Source organism: Monodelphis domestica, chromosome 1 (genome assembly GCF_027887165.1).
Source record: "Monodelphis domestica isolate mMonDom1 chromosome 1, mMonDom1.pri, whole genome shotgun sequence".
Classification (NCBI taxonomy): Eukaryota; Metazoa; Chordata; class Mammalia; order Didelphimorphia; family Didelphidae; genus Monodelphis; species Monodelphis domestica.
Genome location: NC_077227.1, coordinates 739,317,183 through 739,336,412, shown reverse-complemented (window position 1 = coordinate 739,336,412; position 19,230 = coordinate 739,317,183). Strand labels below are relative to the sequence as shown.

Genomic DNA, 19,230 nt, shown 5'->3' with positions numbered 1-19,230 from the left:
TTCCTAAGGACTCCACGGCTGGAGAACTGGAGGCAAATCGGGGCTGCACTCTGCGCAGCGGTGGCTTCTGGGAGGAGCTGCCCACCGGGCTTCCTCCTCTCTCTGGGGATGGCGGCCGCTCGCCCCTTTGCCCCAGGGAGATCGGCACCCGCAGAAGCCGGACGTGTGCCTTTAGAAGGAAAGGCGTCGCCTCTGGGAATGCTGGAGGAGGCACCCTGGTGCCTGTCCCTACCAAGGCCACCTCTTCCACACCGGACCCCCAGGGAGAGGGCGTCAGCACCCTGGGGAGGCGGGGCGGGGAGCAGGACCAGAGAAACCTGGCAGGGAATCTCTCAAGCCTGACCCAGGAGGCCACGTCAGAGCAGTGGCTCAAAGAACCATTCAGGAAACGTCAGCCGAGGGCTGTGCGCCAGGGACTTAAACACTGGACTTGCACCTCCGACACAAGGGACGTGTGTGACAATCGGCAGGTTCATTTAACTACAAGAGAAGGCCTGGCATGAAGCAGGGAAGGAGATGCTGTAGAGAGCAAGATAAGGCAGAAACCCACCCATTAGAGAGTCTAGAAGACCTGGGTTCAAATCTCACCCTCGACACGTGTTAGTTGTTTGACCTTGGACAAGTCCCTGGACCTCCGTTTCTTTCTCTGTAAAGGGAGGGAGTTTGACTAATGAGTTCCAGATCCCATGAGTCCATTCATTTCTGAAGCCTTTATTAAGTACCTGCTGTATATCAAGTACTGGAGACGCAAGGACAGAAATGGAACAGTGCCCTTCTCGAGGAGCTTGCAGTTTCTTAGAAGGAAACAAAGTGTATACGGAAAATTAGTTACAAAACAGATACAAAATCATTTCCAACCTTCCAGACTATCCTCTCCATTTACAGATGAGAACATTAAGGCTCAGAGAAGGACGATAATGGCCTGCCCAGGGTTGCACGGTCAATACGCATTTTCAGAGGCAGGATTTGAACCTAGGTCTTCCCATTTTGCTGCACCACACTGCATCATGGGACCTGGGACCAAGACTAGACTACTGAGAGTGGCGGAGAGGTCTCTGAGTGAGAGTGAAGCCCACCCTTCATCTGCAAATCCATCCCCCCACCATTCAGCCCTTCCCAGTGTCTATGATCTTATTAGTTATTTTGCTGTTTCCCCCTCTAGGGATTGGGTCCATCCACCTCAATGAAATACAGTGCACCGGGTTCGAGAAATCCATCATTGATTGTAAGTTCAACGTTGAGAACCTGGGCTGCAGCCATGAAGAAGATGCTGGTGTGAGGTGCAACATCCCAGCCATGGGCTTCCAGAACCAGGTAAGGAGATGGGACTCACAGAGGGCTCTTCTCCACAACTGGAGCTGACCTGCCATCATAAAGTCAACTCTGGAGGCCAGAGAATTGTAGGCTTTTGGACAGCAAAAGACTTTGGAAATCGCCTAAACAGAGGGGGAAACGGAGATTTCATAAAGCCTCAAGATGCCCTAACTCCAAGGGCTGGGGGAGAAGGGAGGGAATAAGCCTTTATCAATTTGCCCGTGTTCCAGGCACTTTGCTAAGTGCTTTCCATATATTATCTCATTTAATTCTCACAACAATCTTGTGTGACCGTTGCTATTATTAGTCCAATTTTACAAATGAGGAAATTGAGGCAAACAAAGGTTATAGAATTTGCCCAGGTCACACAGCTAGGAAGTGTCTGAGGTTGGGTTTGAACTCTAGTCTTCCTGACTTCCAGGTACATCAATCCCTCCCCTACACTACTTAGCTGTGTCAAAACTCCTAATATATCCTAAGTATTTTCTCCTTGGCCTGGGAGCTCTTGAACTTGGCAATAACATTCCTGGGAGTTATCATTTGGGTATTTTTTGTGGGAGGTGATCTGTGGATTCTTTCAGTTTCTATTTTACCTTCTTGTTCAAGAATATCAGGGCAATTTTTTTGATAATTTCTTGCAATATGATGTCTAGGCTTTTTTTTTTATCATGACAGTTGTGTCCAGTGGGAGAGCCCCCTTACTTCTCTTGTTGTTTGTTTTTGACTCTTGTTGTTTTGAGGCACTTTTTAAAGATTGGTTTCGAAGGGTTCTCAGAGTAGTTTCAGTTTTCACTGCTGCTAAACTGACATTTTGGCTCCATCCCACTACAATATCCTAAGAAGAGATGCCATTAGCTCCAACAACAGGTGGTACATCTATGTCATGGTACTGGGATCACTTCCCCAGGACTATGAAGAAAGTCTTCTAAAGCCAAACCATGGTGTGTAACCCATGGTAGGTAGGTAGTCCATGGCTCTGGAAGTTTTTGTCAATTCAGTCCAAGCTCTGGGATGATACTGCTGAGCTAGAAAATATGGCTCTAGCCATGGATTGAGGGCATATGTCATCTGGAGATCAATCAAGTTCAAGTTTGGAGAAGGTCTTCCCCAGAGGTTAGTCACTGAATGATGAATTTTTCAGCCATAGCAATTCCTGAAGCCATCTTCCAGGGCAAGAGGGTATCATGGTAGAAGGGAGTTGGAACTAGTAGACTAAGATTGAGATATCAGGTCTTTCTCTTACTAGTTCAGGCTGTTCCATGCCTAGATCGCTGTCCCTCCTTAAAATGCAGAATCATGACATCACATCTCCCTCCCTCTTGAAACTCCCAGTTCCTTTCCTGTCATCATGAGATCATAGCTTTAGAGTTGGAAGGGACTCTAGAGACCACTGGGCCATTCCTACCCCATTTTACAAAAGAGGAAACTGAGGCACAGAGTGACTAAGTGACTTTACCAGAGTCACACAACTAATAAGTGTCTTGAGGAGGGATTTGAACCCAGGTTTTTCTGAAAGCTCAACATATCCACTCTGTGATGCTCTCATTCTAGGGTAGGAAATTAACTTAGCCAAGGTGATACAGTTAGGAAGTCTCAAAGAGAATCCTCATCTCACTTTTCTATTCGTCAAATTTTGTTCCGAGGAAGACACTCCTTTGGATTCCTAAGGACAAAGAAAATGTAAAAAGCAGCAGCAGCCTGATCAGAGTCAAGGCACAGGAACACAGAAGAATTCACTCTAATTCATGACCCTGATATAGAAATTAATATCGTGTATGAAAAATAAATTCTCAATAGAGCTTTCCCTAACATGATAGCTAACATGATAGAGTACTTACTGTGTCCCAGATACTGTACTAAGCATTTAATAATGATTACTTTACTTGACTCTCACAACAACCCTGGGAGGTGAGGAGGGGGCTATTATTATCCCATTTTACAGATGAGGAAACTGAGGCAGGTGGAGGTTAAATGACTTACCCAGGTCTCATAGTAAGTATTTGAGGCCATCCAGACCCAGTGCTCTATCCATTGTGCCCCTAGTTACCTCAATGATTGTGGAGTCAGAGGTCCTGGGTTCAGATCCCACCTCAAACACTACCCACGTGATCTTGAGCAAGTCTTCAGCTTCTTCCTGGATAAAATGAGGGGGTTGGAGGGAGTTGGACCAGATGTCCTCCAAGGTCCCTGCCAGCTCTGTGATGTCATGATTCTGCATTTAGAGCTCACCAGCCCAGGATGAAATATGACCCTTTCAGAGTTCTGTGGAGGCTAGGACAAGGCCAGCCTGGGGGTTTCCGGCTAGATTTGGAAAAAGGCAGAAAGCTAGACCCAAGAAGCCAGAGTTTTCCCAGAAGATGCCGCTAAGTCGGGGAACATCTATGTATCGCAGCAGGCGTGGTCTCTGCTGATGGCTTTCTGAGCGTGAGCAAAAAGCCAGAACTGCTGGCTGAGATGCCTCATGTGTTGCATGGAGAGAGGAAGACGGGGAGGGCTTTTTGCACAGTTTCACATCTGGATTAAATTATGGCAGTAGTGAGAAATAATACCATACGATGACCTAGCCTGGAGTGGTGACAAAGTGCTTTCACATACATTCATTTGATCCACACAGTGGCCCTGGAAAGTAGGGAGCCTGTGAATTATTGCCCCCATTTGACATTTATGGAAACTGAGGTTCAGATGGACTAGCAAATGTGCCTGAGCTCCTGTAGCCAGGCCCCTGTGTCTTCTGTTACTGCTATCCTGGATTCACCCCGTGCTCTCTGATCACGGGATAGCCAAGGGCATAGGAAGCAGGAGCTCTGGAATCGAGCAGACAGGGAGGAACAAGGTGGAGATTTACATCTACTAGATCATTGGATTTCTGCTCTTGGAATGAATTCTGTTTGGTTTTGGATCAGCTGAGAATACGCCAAGTGCCAGTCAAAGGAAGCTGAGTAGACAGTACCAGCCTGTTTAGAAAATAAGCCTTACTCTGCCCCCCAGCCCCAGTCACTGAACTCCAAGGATTGCTGACGGCTGGAGAAGTTTGTTCTGGCTGTGGCAGAATTGCCAAGAGAGATATTGAAAATGAATGAATGAATAAATGAATGAATGAATGAGTGAGTGAATGAATGACTAAAAAAGCATTTATTAAGCACCTACTATGTGCTTAGTTCTGGGGATATAAATGCAACAATGATATAGCCCCGGGAGCAGCTGGGTGGCTCAGTGGATTGAGAGCCAGGCCTAGAGATCAGAAGTCCTGGGTTCAAATTTGACCTCAAACACTTCTTAGCTGTGTGACCCTGGGCAAGTCACTTACCCAGCCCTTACCGCTCTTCTACCTTGGAACCAATACACAGTATTGATTCTAAGAGGGAAGGTGAGGGGTTAAAAAAGCATGATATAGCCCCTACCCTTAAGGAGTTTCTCATTAGATAGAGAGGAGGGCTGGTCCAGGAAGTTACATCAAGGATATGACCATGGGAGAGTCCATTGATGGCTCTTACCAAAAGCAATCTCAATATTAGCTATGCTTATTTGATCTGAGAGGCAACCATGGTGAATGTTGACCCTAGAAGAGCCTCTTTCTGGGTGTCCCCAGAAAATTCTCTAAGGTATATGGTTGCAGAATAGACCTAGATCTATATGGATAGCTGGAGGTTCCTCACCAAGAGACACACAAAGGTGAAATTACAAATCTGACTTTCAAAAAAATTTTTCCAGAGCAAAATGTAGAAAGCTAAGGAAGGAAGAGGGATAGAAAGGAGAACATACGTGTAACAGGATACATAGCTGAATGGGTTCTCAGGCATCATCAATGGTCTGGGGCCATCTTGATCCAGAAATCTATGTGAATTGGGGGGATCCAAATCAGAGTGGCTAAACTGCTCCCAGGGATGGTCTCTGGAGGTCCTGTGGTCCAAAGGGTGAAATGGAAGGGCTCATGGAAAGAAGATGGCTGAGACTGTAGAACTGACTTCGAGAAAGTAAGAAGGGCAGGGAGGATTTTCCAGTGATCAGCAAAGAATGTGCCATGGTTCTGTTTCTGCCAATGCCAAGGAACACTCAGGTAAACAAATAGTTGATATCCGTCCTAGAAGAGGTGAAAGAACCAGGGGAATATGTCTCTACTCTCCGGGCTCTCGGGAGATCTTTGAAGGAGGGGAACAAAGATTTCCAGAAAAAAAGAAGGAAGATATGAAGAGAATGAAGTCAGTCATGACCGACACCGGGAGGTTGGAGAGTAGAAGATATCACAGAATAGAAAGGAAGAAAGACCACCGAATATTGGGATTCAGGAAACAACACCAAGACACTTCCTGTAGAAGGAACAAGACTTGGACCATCTCATGCAGAAGCCGCTTCTTTCATTCCAAGAAATGAGTCTGGATTCACAAGTTGTTTGGACTTTGTTCTGAAGAGGCTCAATGACATCACAGGCTCATGTGTTGACTTGTTCATGAGTTTGGATTGAAGTGAGGCAGCACAGAGTCTTCACTGACCTCACTCTCTCTTTCAGAGTCATTAAATTCCAGAGGCAAGACAAGGGCAGGACGACCCGGCATGGCCCAAGACGTGGTGGACAGCCAGGGCGTCTTTGATGTCTAGCCAAGACAATTACAGCAAAATCACTTAACTCAATATTAGTATCTACATAAATATTACCAGAAATAAAGTATCATATTATTTCTATAAATAAAACAAATAATAATATACTAAAAGCCACAATATTTCCAATTCAAGTCTCAGGGTATTCTTCCGTAGCTATAGCGGCAGTATAACCAAACACTACTAATATACCCTTTAAATAATTTTTTTTTTTAAACCCTTACCTTCCGTCTTGGAGTCAATACTGTGTATTGGCTCCAAGGCAGAAGAGTGGTAAGGGCTAGGCAATGGGGGTCAAGTGACTTGCCCAGGGTCACACAGCTAGGAAGTGGCTGAGGCCAGATTTGAACCTAGGACCTCCCATCTCTAGGTCTGGTTCTCAATCTACTGAGCTACCCAGCTGCCCCCCCCCCTTTAAATAAATTTAAAAAAACTACTAATCCTAAAAAAGAATCTTCCAAGTCAACCACTATTGCACAACCCAGACCACCACTCACAACTAAACTTAATCCCCCATAAACAGGAGAAGGTTTAGAAGAAAATGCCACAAACCCAAAAATCGAAAGCAAAGAAATAATAAAAATTATTATCATTTTTGTTATTTTAGCATGGATTTTAACCATAACCTATGGCATGAAAAACCATTGTTGCGTTTCAACTACAAAAATTAATGACTAACCTGCGAAAAACCCACCCCCTAATAAAAATTATTAATCATTCATTCATTGACCTACCAGCACCATCCAACATCTCAGCTTGGTGAAACTTTGGATCACTTTTAGGCATCTGCCTAATCATTCAAATCCTAAAAGGATTATTTCTAGCCACACACTACACATCAGCCACCCTCACTGCTTTTTCATCAGTAGCCCATATTTGCCGAGATGTTTACTACGGGTGATTAATCCGAAATTTACATGCAAACGGAGCATCAATATTCTTTATATGCCTGTTCCTTCACGTAGGACGAGGCATCTACTACGGATCCTATTTATTTAAAGAATCCTGAAACATTGGAGTAATTCTCATTCTTACTGTTATAGCTACCGCATTCGTAGGGTGTGTTCTTCCATGAGGACGGATGTCCTTTTGAGGTGCCACAGTTATTACTAATCTCTTATCAGCTATTCCATATATTGGTAACACTCTAGTCGAATGAATTTGAGGGGGATTCTCAGTAGGTAAAGCCACTCTAACCCGATTCTTCTTCGCATTTCACTTCATCATTCTTGCACTAGTTATCGTACACCTTCGATTTCTTCATGAAACAGGATCAAATAACCCAACAGGAGTTAATCCTAATTCAGACAAAATCCCATTCCATCCTTATTATGCTATCAAAGATGCCTTGGGCTTAATCCTAATACTCCTTACTTTAATATCATTAGCAATATTTTCACCAGACATATTAGGTGACCCAGACAACTTTACACCAGCTAATCCATTAAATATTCCCCCCCACATCAAACCAGAATGATACTTTCTATTTGCCTACGCAATCTTACGCTCAATCCCAAACAAATTGGGAGGAGTACTAGCTCTTCTAGCATCCATCCTAATTCTATTAATTTTCCCACTACTCCACACATCAAAACAACGAAGCCTAATATTCCGACCAATTTCACAAATCTTTTTTTAATTATATTTTATTTGATCATTTCCAAGCATTATTCATTAAAGACATAGATCATTTTCTTTTCCTCCCCCCCAACCCCCCATAGCCAACGCGTGATTCCACTGGGTGTCACATGTGTTCTTGATTCGAACCCATTGCCATGTTGTTAGTATTTGCATTAGAGTGTTTGTTTAGAGTCTCTCCTCTGTCATGTCCCCTCAACCGCTGTATTCAGGCAGTTGCTTTTCCTCCGTGTTTCCACTCCCACAGTTTATCCTCTGCTTATGAATCAATTTCACAAATCTTTTTTTAATTATATTTTATTTGATCATTTCCAAGCATTATTCATTAAAGACAAAGATCATTTTCTTTTCTTCCCCCTCCCACTCCCCATAGCCGATGTGTGATTCCACTGGGTGTCACGTGTGTTCTTGATTCGAACCCATTTCTATGTTGTCAATATTTGCATTAGAGTGTTCGTTTAGAGTCTCTCCTCTGTCATGTCCCCTCAACCGCTGTATTCAGGCAGTTGCTTTTCCTCGGTGTTTCTACTCCCACAGTTTATCCTCTGCTTATGAATCAATTTCACAAATCTTATTCTGATTACTAAGAGCTAACCTTTTAAGCCTTACATGAATCGGGGGACACCCAGTAGAACAACCCTTTATCATCATTGGCCAACTAGCTTCAATTCTATATTTTTCACTAATCATTATTTTTATACCTAATATTATTTTATTATTATTTATTATATTATTATTAATTAATATAAATTTTTATAATATAAATATTTAATATTTATATATTATATAAATAAGTTATATAAATATATATAATATATATAAATAAATTATATAAATAAATATATAAAAATATAAAATATAAATATTTATACACTAGTCATTATTTTATACATTAGCAGGGATATTTGAAGATTATATACTTACGCCAAAATTTCCATAGTACATGTCCAAGTAATTTAATAAAAATACTGGTCTTGTAAGCCAGCAATGAAGGAAAATACCTTCCTTAGACATCTTCAAGAAGAAGGACTAAAACTCGACCATCAGCACCCAAAGCTGATATTCTGTTTAAACTACTTCCTGAAAAAAAAAAAAACGCAATTTGTATGCTATGTCAGTATTGAATTTTTTGATTTCTATAAATTTTTTTGTCCTGTGTATATAGTACATGGATTTATTTACCCCTAGCATATATCTATGTACAAGCTACTATTATATTACTAGATACATTAAATTTACAATCATACTAATAACATTAAATTATTAATAGTACTATAATTTATACAGTATATGAATATCCTTAACCTAATATAGATCATAATTTTACATAAGATATATTTTGTAGATGGACATATACACTATATCCATGGTCACACGGATCAACTAACCTAATCTTTCTAGCATATCATCACCATTGGGAATACCTCAACCTCCCCTCACGAGAAGCCACCATCCGGCCATCTAAAGGCAAGACGTCCTTCAGAGGAGATGCGCATATTGTGACGTACCTAAGTTCCTTTACACGGGCCACTGGTTGTTACCTCAGGGTCATGAAGTTGTTCATTGCATCCAAACTGCCATGTAATAAGGCATTGCCGATGTTACGATTACTAACCAACTCGTATCGCGGCATAACTGATTCTAACCGGCATGGGGGGGATTAGCATCTGCCTCAGTTGTCTTCGTGGCCATTGGAACAAATCGTTCTCATGTGTCCATTCACGGGGGAGGTCTTCACTTGCTTGGGGCAGACCCCCCCCCAGCTCATCAGTGGGTTACCTTCATTCTGCTGAGATGGTTTCACTGGGGTGTGGCCATAGCCCGTGCTAGGTGAGAGCCAGGTGGCGGGTGGACACCAGAGCTGGATGAGCAGCCCAAAAAGGGCTTGGCAAGCCGTCCCACCTGAAGTGCTTATCCTCCTGGAACACCCTCTACACCCCTTCACAGACACCAGAGAGTGACCAAAGGAAGAAGAGATGATGCCCTGCCAAGGAACAACTGTAGGCAGGGCCAGCTGCCTACTTGGCCTAACAAGAGAGAAGTCTGCTCTCTTCGCAGGACCCTAAACTTCCCAAGTCTTGACCAGCCTGCTCCTCTGCCACCCACTACCCATTCCTGGTCATTCGTATGGGGACAATGATGGTGTCCCAAAGGAGCTAGAAAGTTTCGCTGAAGATTACAGTATTCTGGGCAAAAACAGAGGACCTTGGGAACCTCGATGGTATTTTCATCACCATTGCTGCTTGAACTCAGAGCCTGTGAGTTCCCTTCTAGCTCTTAAATCCCGAGGTTCTGTATTCTCCTAGTGACCGCTGAGTTCATTGACACCCTCTCTGAAAATGAGATGGAATCCCTGGAGAGAGGTTGACAGCTTGTGTCGCCATATTGGTATATGGAAAAAGTATTTGTAGCCAAAGTACTAGCTTGGATGCTGGCTCTGCAACTTACATAGGACGCAAAGGAAAGAGTGGAAAGAGTGCTGGCTTTGGAGTCAGAGGATGTGGCTTTGAATGACTGACTCATACTTTCTGCCTATGGAGCAGACAGCAAGGTGGCACAGTGGGTAGAGCAACAGGCATGTCAACTCTGTCTTCAGATATTAGCTGTGTGACTTTGGACAAGTCACTTCACCTTGTTTGCCTCTGTTTCTTCATCTGTAAAATGAGCTGGAGAAGGAAATGGTGAACCACTCTAGCATCTTCGCAAGAAAATCCCAAGAATTGAACACAACTGAAATGACTGAACAATAAAAATCTTGGGTAAGTCCTTTAAAGCCCTTTCTTCGTTTATAAAGAGAAAAGAGCTAGACTAGATCGTCCCTGAGGTCCTCTCTAGCTCTAGGTCTGGGATCCTATGATCTCTGTGGGCCTCAGTTTCCTCATTTGTAAATGGAGGGAATCTTCCCTTGAGGTCTTTCCCAGCTCTAATTGATGGTCCTTTGTGGAGAGAATTCTTTTCTATAGAGTGGATTCCGTGTGACTTTGTAAAATAGAAAAAGATGAGGAACTGGGAGAATTGAACTCTTCTCCATCCACCACTGCTCATTAGTTATGTCCTTGGATAAATGCCTGGACCTCTGTTTTGTTTATCTGTCGGATGAAGAAGTTGAATTCCATTCTCGAAGATTCATTAGGAAATTACCTATTTCCAAGACTGTAGGAAACACTGAGAACCGGATTGGAGGATCTTGTCCGTCTCGTAACAACCAGGCAGCCTTTCACAGAAATATAAGGGTTCTGAGCTTCCCAAGCTGGAAGATGGGAGCAGATTCAGTGAGCGTCTGGGAATGGCTGATGGTTGGACCAGAAGAAGGCAGCCATCTTTGATGCCTTTCTGGGTCCTCACTGACCTCTCTTTCACCTCTCAGCTAAGGGTTTGGCTCTGACCAAGCCAACGTGTGGGATTTATGTTGGAACATCCTCGTATTTCCCTTAGCATTCACATTTGCATGGCATCACCCACTCGGTAAAATAAGTCTGGGACCGTGTAACCACAGCTGTATATCAAAACATTGACGGGTTTCCTGTGTGCCCAGTTCACAGACAGAGTTTGGGTTTCCTAGTTAGTATTTTAAAGAATTTGACACCATATTCTTCATTCCATCTAAACAATCCCATGACCCCATTAAAGAAAGCCAGAGGCATAGGAAGATGGAGGAATGCAGATCATTTAAAGGACACGTGGCCCTCCTTCTCTCCTCTCTGCTTCCACCCTTCCTTAGAGGCCGGTGTCTGGTGCTTTTGTCTTAGCACAGTGCCTGGCACACAGTAGGTGTATAATAAATGCTTGTTGATCGATTGACTCATAGGTTTAAGGAAGATGAACCCAAAGATCAGTGGGCGAAAGCCAGATGTCCCTGGCTGGCCTCCTTGGAGGGCCAGTGGACAAAGCTAGGCCAAGGGCTATAGAAGAATAACATTCACATTTCTTAGGGCTTTCACACGTTCAATCCAATTCAGGTCTGTTCAATCAGCATTAATTGAGTGTCTTTTATGCACCAGAGACTGTGGAGCCAAAGACAAAGCTGAAAACAATCCCTGGCTCTCAGGGAGCTTCCATTCTGGGGAGCCTTGAGAAAAGGCAGATTCCAAGAAGTTTAATGATTGCCCACAGTGATAGCGAGTAAGCATCAGGGTCTAGATTTGAACCCAGGTCTTGTGACTGGAAATCTAGTGTTCTTTTCCTTATACCATGTTCCCTTTCATTGGTTTGTTGAGGTCAGACCAGATCCCTCTCCATTTCTGCTTCTTGGAATCCCCCCAGCTTCTGTCAAGACTCAGCTCAGTGTCTCCCTGGTCCCTTCCACCAAAAGTGCCATCCCTTCTACCCATTTTGAATGTATCTTCTGGGAATCTAATTATTTGAAGGTTGCCTCCTATTTAGACTATGAGCCTCTTGAGGGCAGGGACCTTTCTGTGTATCCCCAGCACACTGTGCCTGGCACAAAGTAAGGCTTGATAAACACTTGTTAATTGATTGATCTTTTCAAGTCCACTAGTTTGAGGCTCCAGAAATTGGAGCCAAATGATGACCAGGGGAGTTTGGCGCCTCCTTTCTCAAAGTTGCATTTGGTTTGTATGCTTCTTGAGATTGAAATAGTCATGGAATTTATAACCAAAAAGAATAGAGATAGAGGCTGGATCTTTTATTGCATTATTATGAGAGTCTCCCAGATGAGGCAATTTCCTCCACCAAAAAAGGTTAGCATCTTCTCTGCAATTTATAGGCTTAGAAAGTTCTCTAGAATTTTGAGAGGTTAAATGACTTGCTCAGGGTCACTCGGCCAATACATTTTGGAGATGGAACATGAACCCAGTACTTCCTGGCTTTGAGCTTAGCTCTCTATCAATGCTGCCATACTGCTCTTCCCAATAGCAACAATAAAAGCCAAATGCATGTTCAAAATTGGGAATAAACTCATCTATCAAACATTTTAACAGAGTGGTGCTTAGCTTGAGTTTCAAAGAAACCAAGCATTCTAAGAGGCAAAGGGGAGGAGGGAGAGCATTCCAGGAAGGAGGCCAGCCAATGGAAAGGCATGGAAATAGGAAATGGAGCAGCAAATTGGAATAGCAAGAAGTAAGCTAGTTTTGCTAATTATAGAATGTGTGAAAAGGAGTGATGGAGAAGAAAATCATGCCTCTATTTCCTGATTTTTAAATGGAATAGTTGGGCTATGTTCTGGAAAGTTTCTTCCCGTTCTAAATCTGATCTTATGAAGAAACATCAAAGACCATTTGGTCTGACCCATCCATGAACAACGATCCTCTCCAACATACTCAATAGGTTTTTATCTTGCCTTTATGTGAAGGTGGCTTCACCATCTCCCAAGACAAAATCACAGAATACCAGAGTTAGATGGGATGTCAGGAGCCTCCTCATCCAATCCATAACTGAGTAAGAATGCTGACTACAGCCTGCTTGAAGCCCCTCCTCCTTGTGAGAAGGAGCCCACTGCCTCTCAAGCCATCCCATTCAATTTTTCCAGCTCACATAGTTTCAGCTTTAATACAAATATATTTTGTAGTTTTTCTCTGCATCTAATGATCTATTTATGTCATCTTTTGTTTGCTCAATTTGATCTTACCCCAAGAATACCCTTCGATTCCTTCATTTCTTCCTCAGTGTTTTATCAACATCATTCTAAAGTGTCAATTGATGTCATTTTCAATATTATAAGGAATATTTCTATTCTATAAGTTTTTATTGGCTTCATTGATGGCAAACAGAATTGTAAATAATTTTATGGGTTTATCTTTTAGTGCACTCAGTTTAGCAAAATAATTTATTTCCTCACTTAATTTTGTTTTATCTGTCACATTTGATATTCCAAATGGACAATAATGTCATCAGCAAATGGAGAAATGTTAACTCATCACATTACCGGTGTTTCTATCTTATTCCTTTTCCTTTTCAAAACAACAGGATATAATCCATTCAAAGGAAGAGATATTTTCATTTTTCTCTTTGTATCTCCAGGATCTAGAATACTACCTAATGCCTAGCAGATGTTTAATAAATGCTTGATGAGCTGAATTAAATTTTATACATTCCACACCAGGAGTTTTCTACATGGATAACGGTGGCGTTAATGTTATACAACATTTTTTAGAAGTGTTGACTCTGGAGTCAGAGGACCCAGGTTCAAATTCCAACTCAATTACTTACTGAGTGGTGTAACTTAGGGCAAGTCACTTTATTACTCTGGGCCTCAGTCTCCCCAATCTATAAATGATGGGGTTAGCTTAGATGAATTTCGAGGAGCCTTCTATCTCTAAATTTATAGGGTCACATGTCTAGGGAGAAAAAAAGCTTTTACTAACATTTTTAAGATGAGTTTAAGTAGATGATAGTCATGTTTTATACCTGTTTTTAGTGGAAATGTTTCCAATGTTTATTTCTCTATTGTATATAACATTACCTCAAGTTTTCTATCTTATGCTTCAGTCATCTTCTTTATTATATCCTCCAGATCTCTTTTAAGTGCCTCTTAATTTTAGCTTCACTTTCTCATGTAATTGTAAAAAAATATCTTCAAGCAATTCAATTTGCTCCTGTGACTTTTTTATTTTTATTTTGTTTTTGTTTTTTTAAACCCTCACCTTCCATCTTAGAATCAATACTGTATATTGGCTCCAAGGCAGAAGAGTGGTAAGAGCTAGGCAATGGGGGTCAAGTGACTTGCCCAGGGTCACACAGCTGGGAAGTGTCTGAGGTCAGATTTGAACCCAGGACCTCCCATCTCTAGGCCTGGCTCTCCATCCACTGAGCTACCCAATTGTCCCTGCTCCTGTGACTTTGTAACCAATGTTCATCTATCTGTTTAACTCCTTTAAATGTTTCACCTCTTGATTTGAAGATGTTCTTTGGTATAGCCCACAAACTTTCTTTTTCCATCTATGGATTTTTTACTATATTAACTTTCTCTGTTTCTCCATTAGTATTTTTATTGTATTTATACTTTTCTTATCCTGGCTCATTTTCTCTATTGATTGTTGTTGGGATTTTCCCCTCCTAGTACGTTTTTTTTCCCCCAAACCTTACCTTCCATCTTGGAATCAATACTGTGTATTGGCTTCAAGGTAGAAGAGTGGTAAGGGCTAGGAAGTGGGAGTTAAGTGACTTGCTCAAGGTCACACAGCTGGGAAGTATCTGAGGCCAGATTTGAACCCAGGACCTCCTGTCTCTGGGCCTGGCTCTCAATCCACTGAGCCACCCAGCTGTCCCCTTCTAGTATGGTTTTAAAGATATTTTCCCATCTCTTTGGTGTTTTATGTAACTATGCTTAAAAAGCATTTATGGGAAGCCTTGCTCTCTTCAAGGCTACATTATCTTCTGTTTAAAAACCAGTGGGAAGTTAACCTTCCCAGCCAAATGTCCAGATGACTTCTAGATCAGTCCACACTTACAGTGTATAATAACCAGCGTGGCAGAGTCAAAAGAGCCCTGAACTGGGATTCAGAAGCCCTTGGTTCTAGACCTGATCTTACCAAGTGTTGGTCATAATTCCTGGGCAAGTCAGAATCGTTCTTCCCCTACCGAAGAGCCCGTCCTTCCAGGCTTCCCTAAAATGATTCTAACATCTTACTTTATTCACTAACTGTTTTAAAAGTAGTTCTGTTTCCCTCTACTAAAGTCCTTCTCCAGTGCCTAAAGGTCAATGTACTAATAATAACGGGGTGGTCTCTGGTCTCTTCCAAGGCCAGATCACGTGTTAGGATGGGATGTAGTCAGCCCTCCACACCACACCGTGTGGGCCTGGGAGCTTCCACGGCTCACCCAGGTGAGGGAGACTCTTCTCTCTGGGCTTGACTCCCTCAGCAGCTCTGAGCTCGCCAAAACATCTTACCACGACATGGCTACGTTTGAAATCTCCCAGTCCTAGGCTTAAGCCATCTTAAGGGGGGGCATGCTCCCCTGCTCACGCAACTGTATCTCGGGAGTCTCCATCTCCATCTAGAATGTCTCCCCCCCCCCTTTCACCAGAAGGTCCCTTCGAGATTTTCAGCATCATCTTTTACTGAATTATAAAGAAAAGGATAATTGTATTATAGCTAGAATGTATTCAAGCAAATCTATGCCTATTAAATAGATCCCAGGACAAAAATATACACTCAGATCCCTTTCCCGCTGAAGTGTGATCACTCTGGGGAAGAAATTACACACCTTATGGGATCCTCACGAGTAGGAAAACACATGGGAGAGGGAAAGCTCATGAGTGAGGGCCACTCAGCCCTCTGGAATGCCAGCTTCGACATGACTGGTTCATTCAGGAACATTTTAATTGCAGGAAATTACTTCTCTGCTCACTGTTTGATGTTTGCAAGCTCTTTCTAGCAGTTCTCTCTGAGCCAGAGAGCTTCCAGGAGAGCTGTACAGACCAGTCTATTATTCCCCCCCAAGGATGATGCCGCTGCCCAGGGGAATGGAGCTCACAGAGACCTGCCAGGGGTTTCCAAAGCTCCTCCACTTTTCCTTCTCAAGCTTTGTTGTTGGTGTTCAGTCATTTCAGTCACATCCAACTTCATGATCCTCATTCGGGGTTTTCTTGGCAAAGATCCTGGAGGGGCTCATCATTTCCTTTTCCAGCTCTTTTTACAGATGAGGAAACAGGGTTCAGTGACTTGGACAGAGCCACACAGCCAGTAAGTGGCTGAGGCTGGATTTGAACTTAGGAAGAAGAGCCTTCTTCCAGGTCTGGTGCTCCATGCACTGCGCCACCATGCTTCTCCAGAGGCAGCAGCAGAGAGCAACGAATCTTCACCTTGAAATCTTTTACCTCTCTTCAACCTATGGTAGAGCTGCTCTCACCAGAGCTCTTGGCCAATGAAATCTAGTCTCTCTCTGACCACTCAGGAAGCACTCAACCGAAGCCTTCTTTCACCTGACTGCTTCTAACACGCCCCTCCTTCTGTACTTCTCTCCCTCTGCTGCTTCTGTTGTAGCTGCTGTCTCCTCATGCCCTTCTCCTGCTCCCCTGGCTGTAGTGGTAGGCTGCAGCAGCTTAAATGAAAGCAGCAGCTCTGTGACTCACCTTTGGCTTAGCTCAGAGCCCCCAATTGCTCCTCTCCAATCTACAGTTCTTGTTCAATCGTGTCTCTGTCTCTAGATGCTTTGTGGCTTCTCATCTTCTTAGCTCTAGTCACGCTCTTCACTTGAGTCAAGAAGTAGTTTTTTAATTTGCTCAGAGCACTTGGGGGAAATGTGTATAGTGCTTTGCTGAACACTCCCTCCACCGTGCCGTGCCAACACGCTTTGCAACTCACTAAATGTAGGGTCTGGCTCATACACAAAACTCTTGCGTGGGTTTGAGTCACCTGTGGAGGGAAGCTGGACGCTGGAAAGCAAAGGGTTGAGCTTATAGGCTAGAAAGAACGAGACAGAAAAGTCAGAGAAATGAGAAACACGGAGACAAGGCATAGCGCAGCCTGGCAGCTTCTCCTCAGATGGTCAGAGGTTCAAGAGTGACTGAGCTGAACTGCCTTTATTTTTTTTAAAACCCTCACCTTCCATCTTGGAATTAATACTGTGTATTGGTCCAAGGCAGAAGAGTGGTAAGGGCTAGGCAATGGGGGTCAAGTGACTTGCCCAGGGTCACACAGCTGGGAAATGGCTGAGGTCGGATTTGAACCTGGGACCTCCCATCTTTAGGCCTGACTCTCCATCCACTGAGCCTCCCAGCTGCACCCCCTAGCCATTCTTTATTCATACCATGTGTCTCCTTCGATCTCAACACTCTATTTCCAGCTCTGAGCCTCAGTTTCCTTATTTGTAAAGTGGAGATACCAGCAGTATATAGTCAAGAGTGGAGAGAGGGCCAGTCTTGAAATCAGCAAGATCCAGTTTCTCGTCTTGCCTCTGACACATCCGAGTTATCGTTATCGGAGGGACTGTGATTTCTTTAGGAGGAGTCCCTGTGCTGACAAGATTCTGGTTCCAGACTAAAAAAGAAAAGAAGGCCTTGCTTGATCCTGGCCTGAATAAATGATTTAACTTCTCTCCGCCTCAGTTTAGTCATCCATAAAATGGGGATGACAGCAGTAACGCCTTCCCCGGGTTGTTGTGGAGATCCAATGAGATGATATATGGATAAAGTGCTTTGCAGACCTTGATGTGCTGTAGAAATGCTACCTGTTGTGACACGGAGAAGCAGCGTGGCTCAGCAGAGAGCTGCCCGCAGAGCAGGAAGACCCCTTTTCGGGCAGATATTTTGTTTTACCAGCTCCATGCAGGAAAAGGTTTCCACATCAATTTTCTGAATGTGGGTGACCCAAACTGTCCCCTCCCCCTTCCAGGAGCTGGATCACACGTGTATTGACATGTAACATGCCTCCAGAAGGGGCACTGCTGGCTGAGACACTCCAAGCCACCCCAATCCCCAAATAAACTCAAGTGGAAACCGGGATGCTTCCAGCTGCCATCCTGGCCCATCAGCCCTTTCTCTGGAGGCAGATAGAGAGCATCTGTGCCCCACAGACCCTCCCCAGGCTTTCACAGCTGAGCACGGCACACTATTGCCCTTACTGTGGGGCCAGAAAGACTTCTAGCAATCTAAGCCCCAACACATGCCGCTGGGTGACCCTGGGTGAGTCATTTCCCCTCGGCGCTCTGATCAGCTCTCTAGGACGCTAAGTTGCGGTGAGAGTGCCACTTGCCCTGAGTTCCTGGTGCCGTTCTTCTCCCTGTTGTTGGGAGAATCCGAGAGAATTCCTGTTAAATGCTTCTGACATGTTCAAGCCGTTTCCATAGGCAGGTGTGAATGGGCGCGGGGTGTCCCAAAAGTCCGAGGGCAGCTCCAAGTTTGGATAGAGCGTAGGCTGTAGGGATCCTCTGTGTGTGGAGAGGGCCGTAGACCGTTTAGACACCCTCCACCAGTGACCGTGGGCCTGTTCTCTTCACAGCTGCGCCTGAATGGGGGCCGCAACCCCTACGAGGGCCGCTTGGAGGTGCTGGTGGAGCGAAACGGGACGTTGAAGTGGGGGACCGTGTGCGGGGAGAACTGGGGCATCGTGGAAGCCATGGTGGTCTGCCGCCAGCTGGGCCTCGGCTTTGCCAGTAACGCCTTCCAGGTAGGACAGCGGGAGTCTGGCGTCCGGGAGACGCGTTTGGGGTCCGCGGCCCTGGGTTTGAATCCCGGCTGGCCAGTCCGCCCCAGCCTCAGTTTCTTCGTGGTAGAGGGGCCTCTGGGGTCCTCAGTCAAACCAGGAGCCCTCTAGGGCACCCCCCGGGACCAGCGGCTCCCACCGCGGCCGGCGGGGGCGCAGCGTTTCTGGGAGTGGAGTAAACAAAGAAGGGCTGGAGATCGGCGGGAGGGAGGGCCTGGCTCGGGCTGAGGAGGGAGGGGGAGGGGCTCTGCTGCTCCGGTTTGCCGAGGCTAAGCGGAGGGGCGGTCCCGGCCCTTCTATCTCTCTGGCTCCCTACTCCCCTGCTGCAGGGGTGCGGTGATGAGGCCGGCCAGCACTCCGCGGCTCGCCACAGCTGTTCCAGATGCGACGTGGCATCTCGGTTAATGCTGTTTGCAGCTGGCCCCAGCGGGAGGGATGCGGGGGAGAACAGGAGCCGCAGTCGGCCTGGATCTCCCGGGGCAACGGACAAACAGCGAGGCTTGTCAGCGTCCGCTCTAGAGGGCGGGGAGACCCAGACGAGCAGGACCCCATCACGCTCCAGCCTCGATGGCCTAGC

General features: G+C 44.7%; 1 protein-coding gene across 1 annotated transcript in view; it reads left to right on the top strand.

Annotated features, from left to right (window-relative positions):
• The window catches only part of LOC130456847 (lysyl oxidase homolog 2), a 130,424-nt gene that overhangs the window by 89,245 nt on the left and 21,949 nt on the right, over positions 1 to 19,230 (top strand). The window contains exons 7-8 of the mRNA XM_056814312.1: positions 1,163 to 1,314; positions 18,450 to 18,617. Of these exons, the coding sequence (XP_056670290.1) occupies positions 1,163 to 1,314; positions 18,450 to 18,617 (320 nt within the window). The remainder of the gene's footprint in view (positions 1 to 1,162; positions 1,315 to 18,449; positions 18,618 to 19,230) is intronic.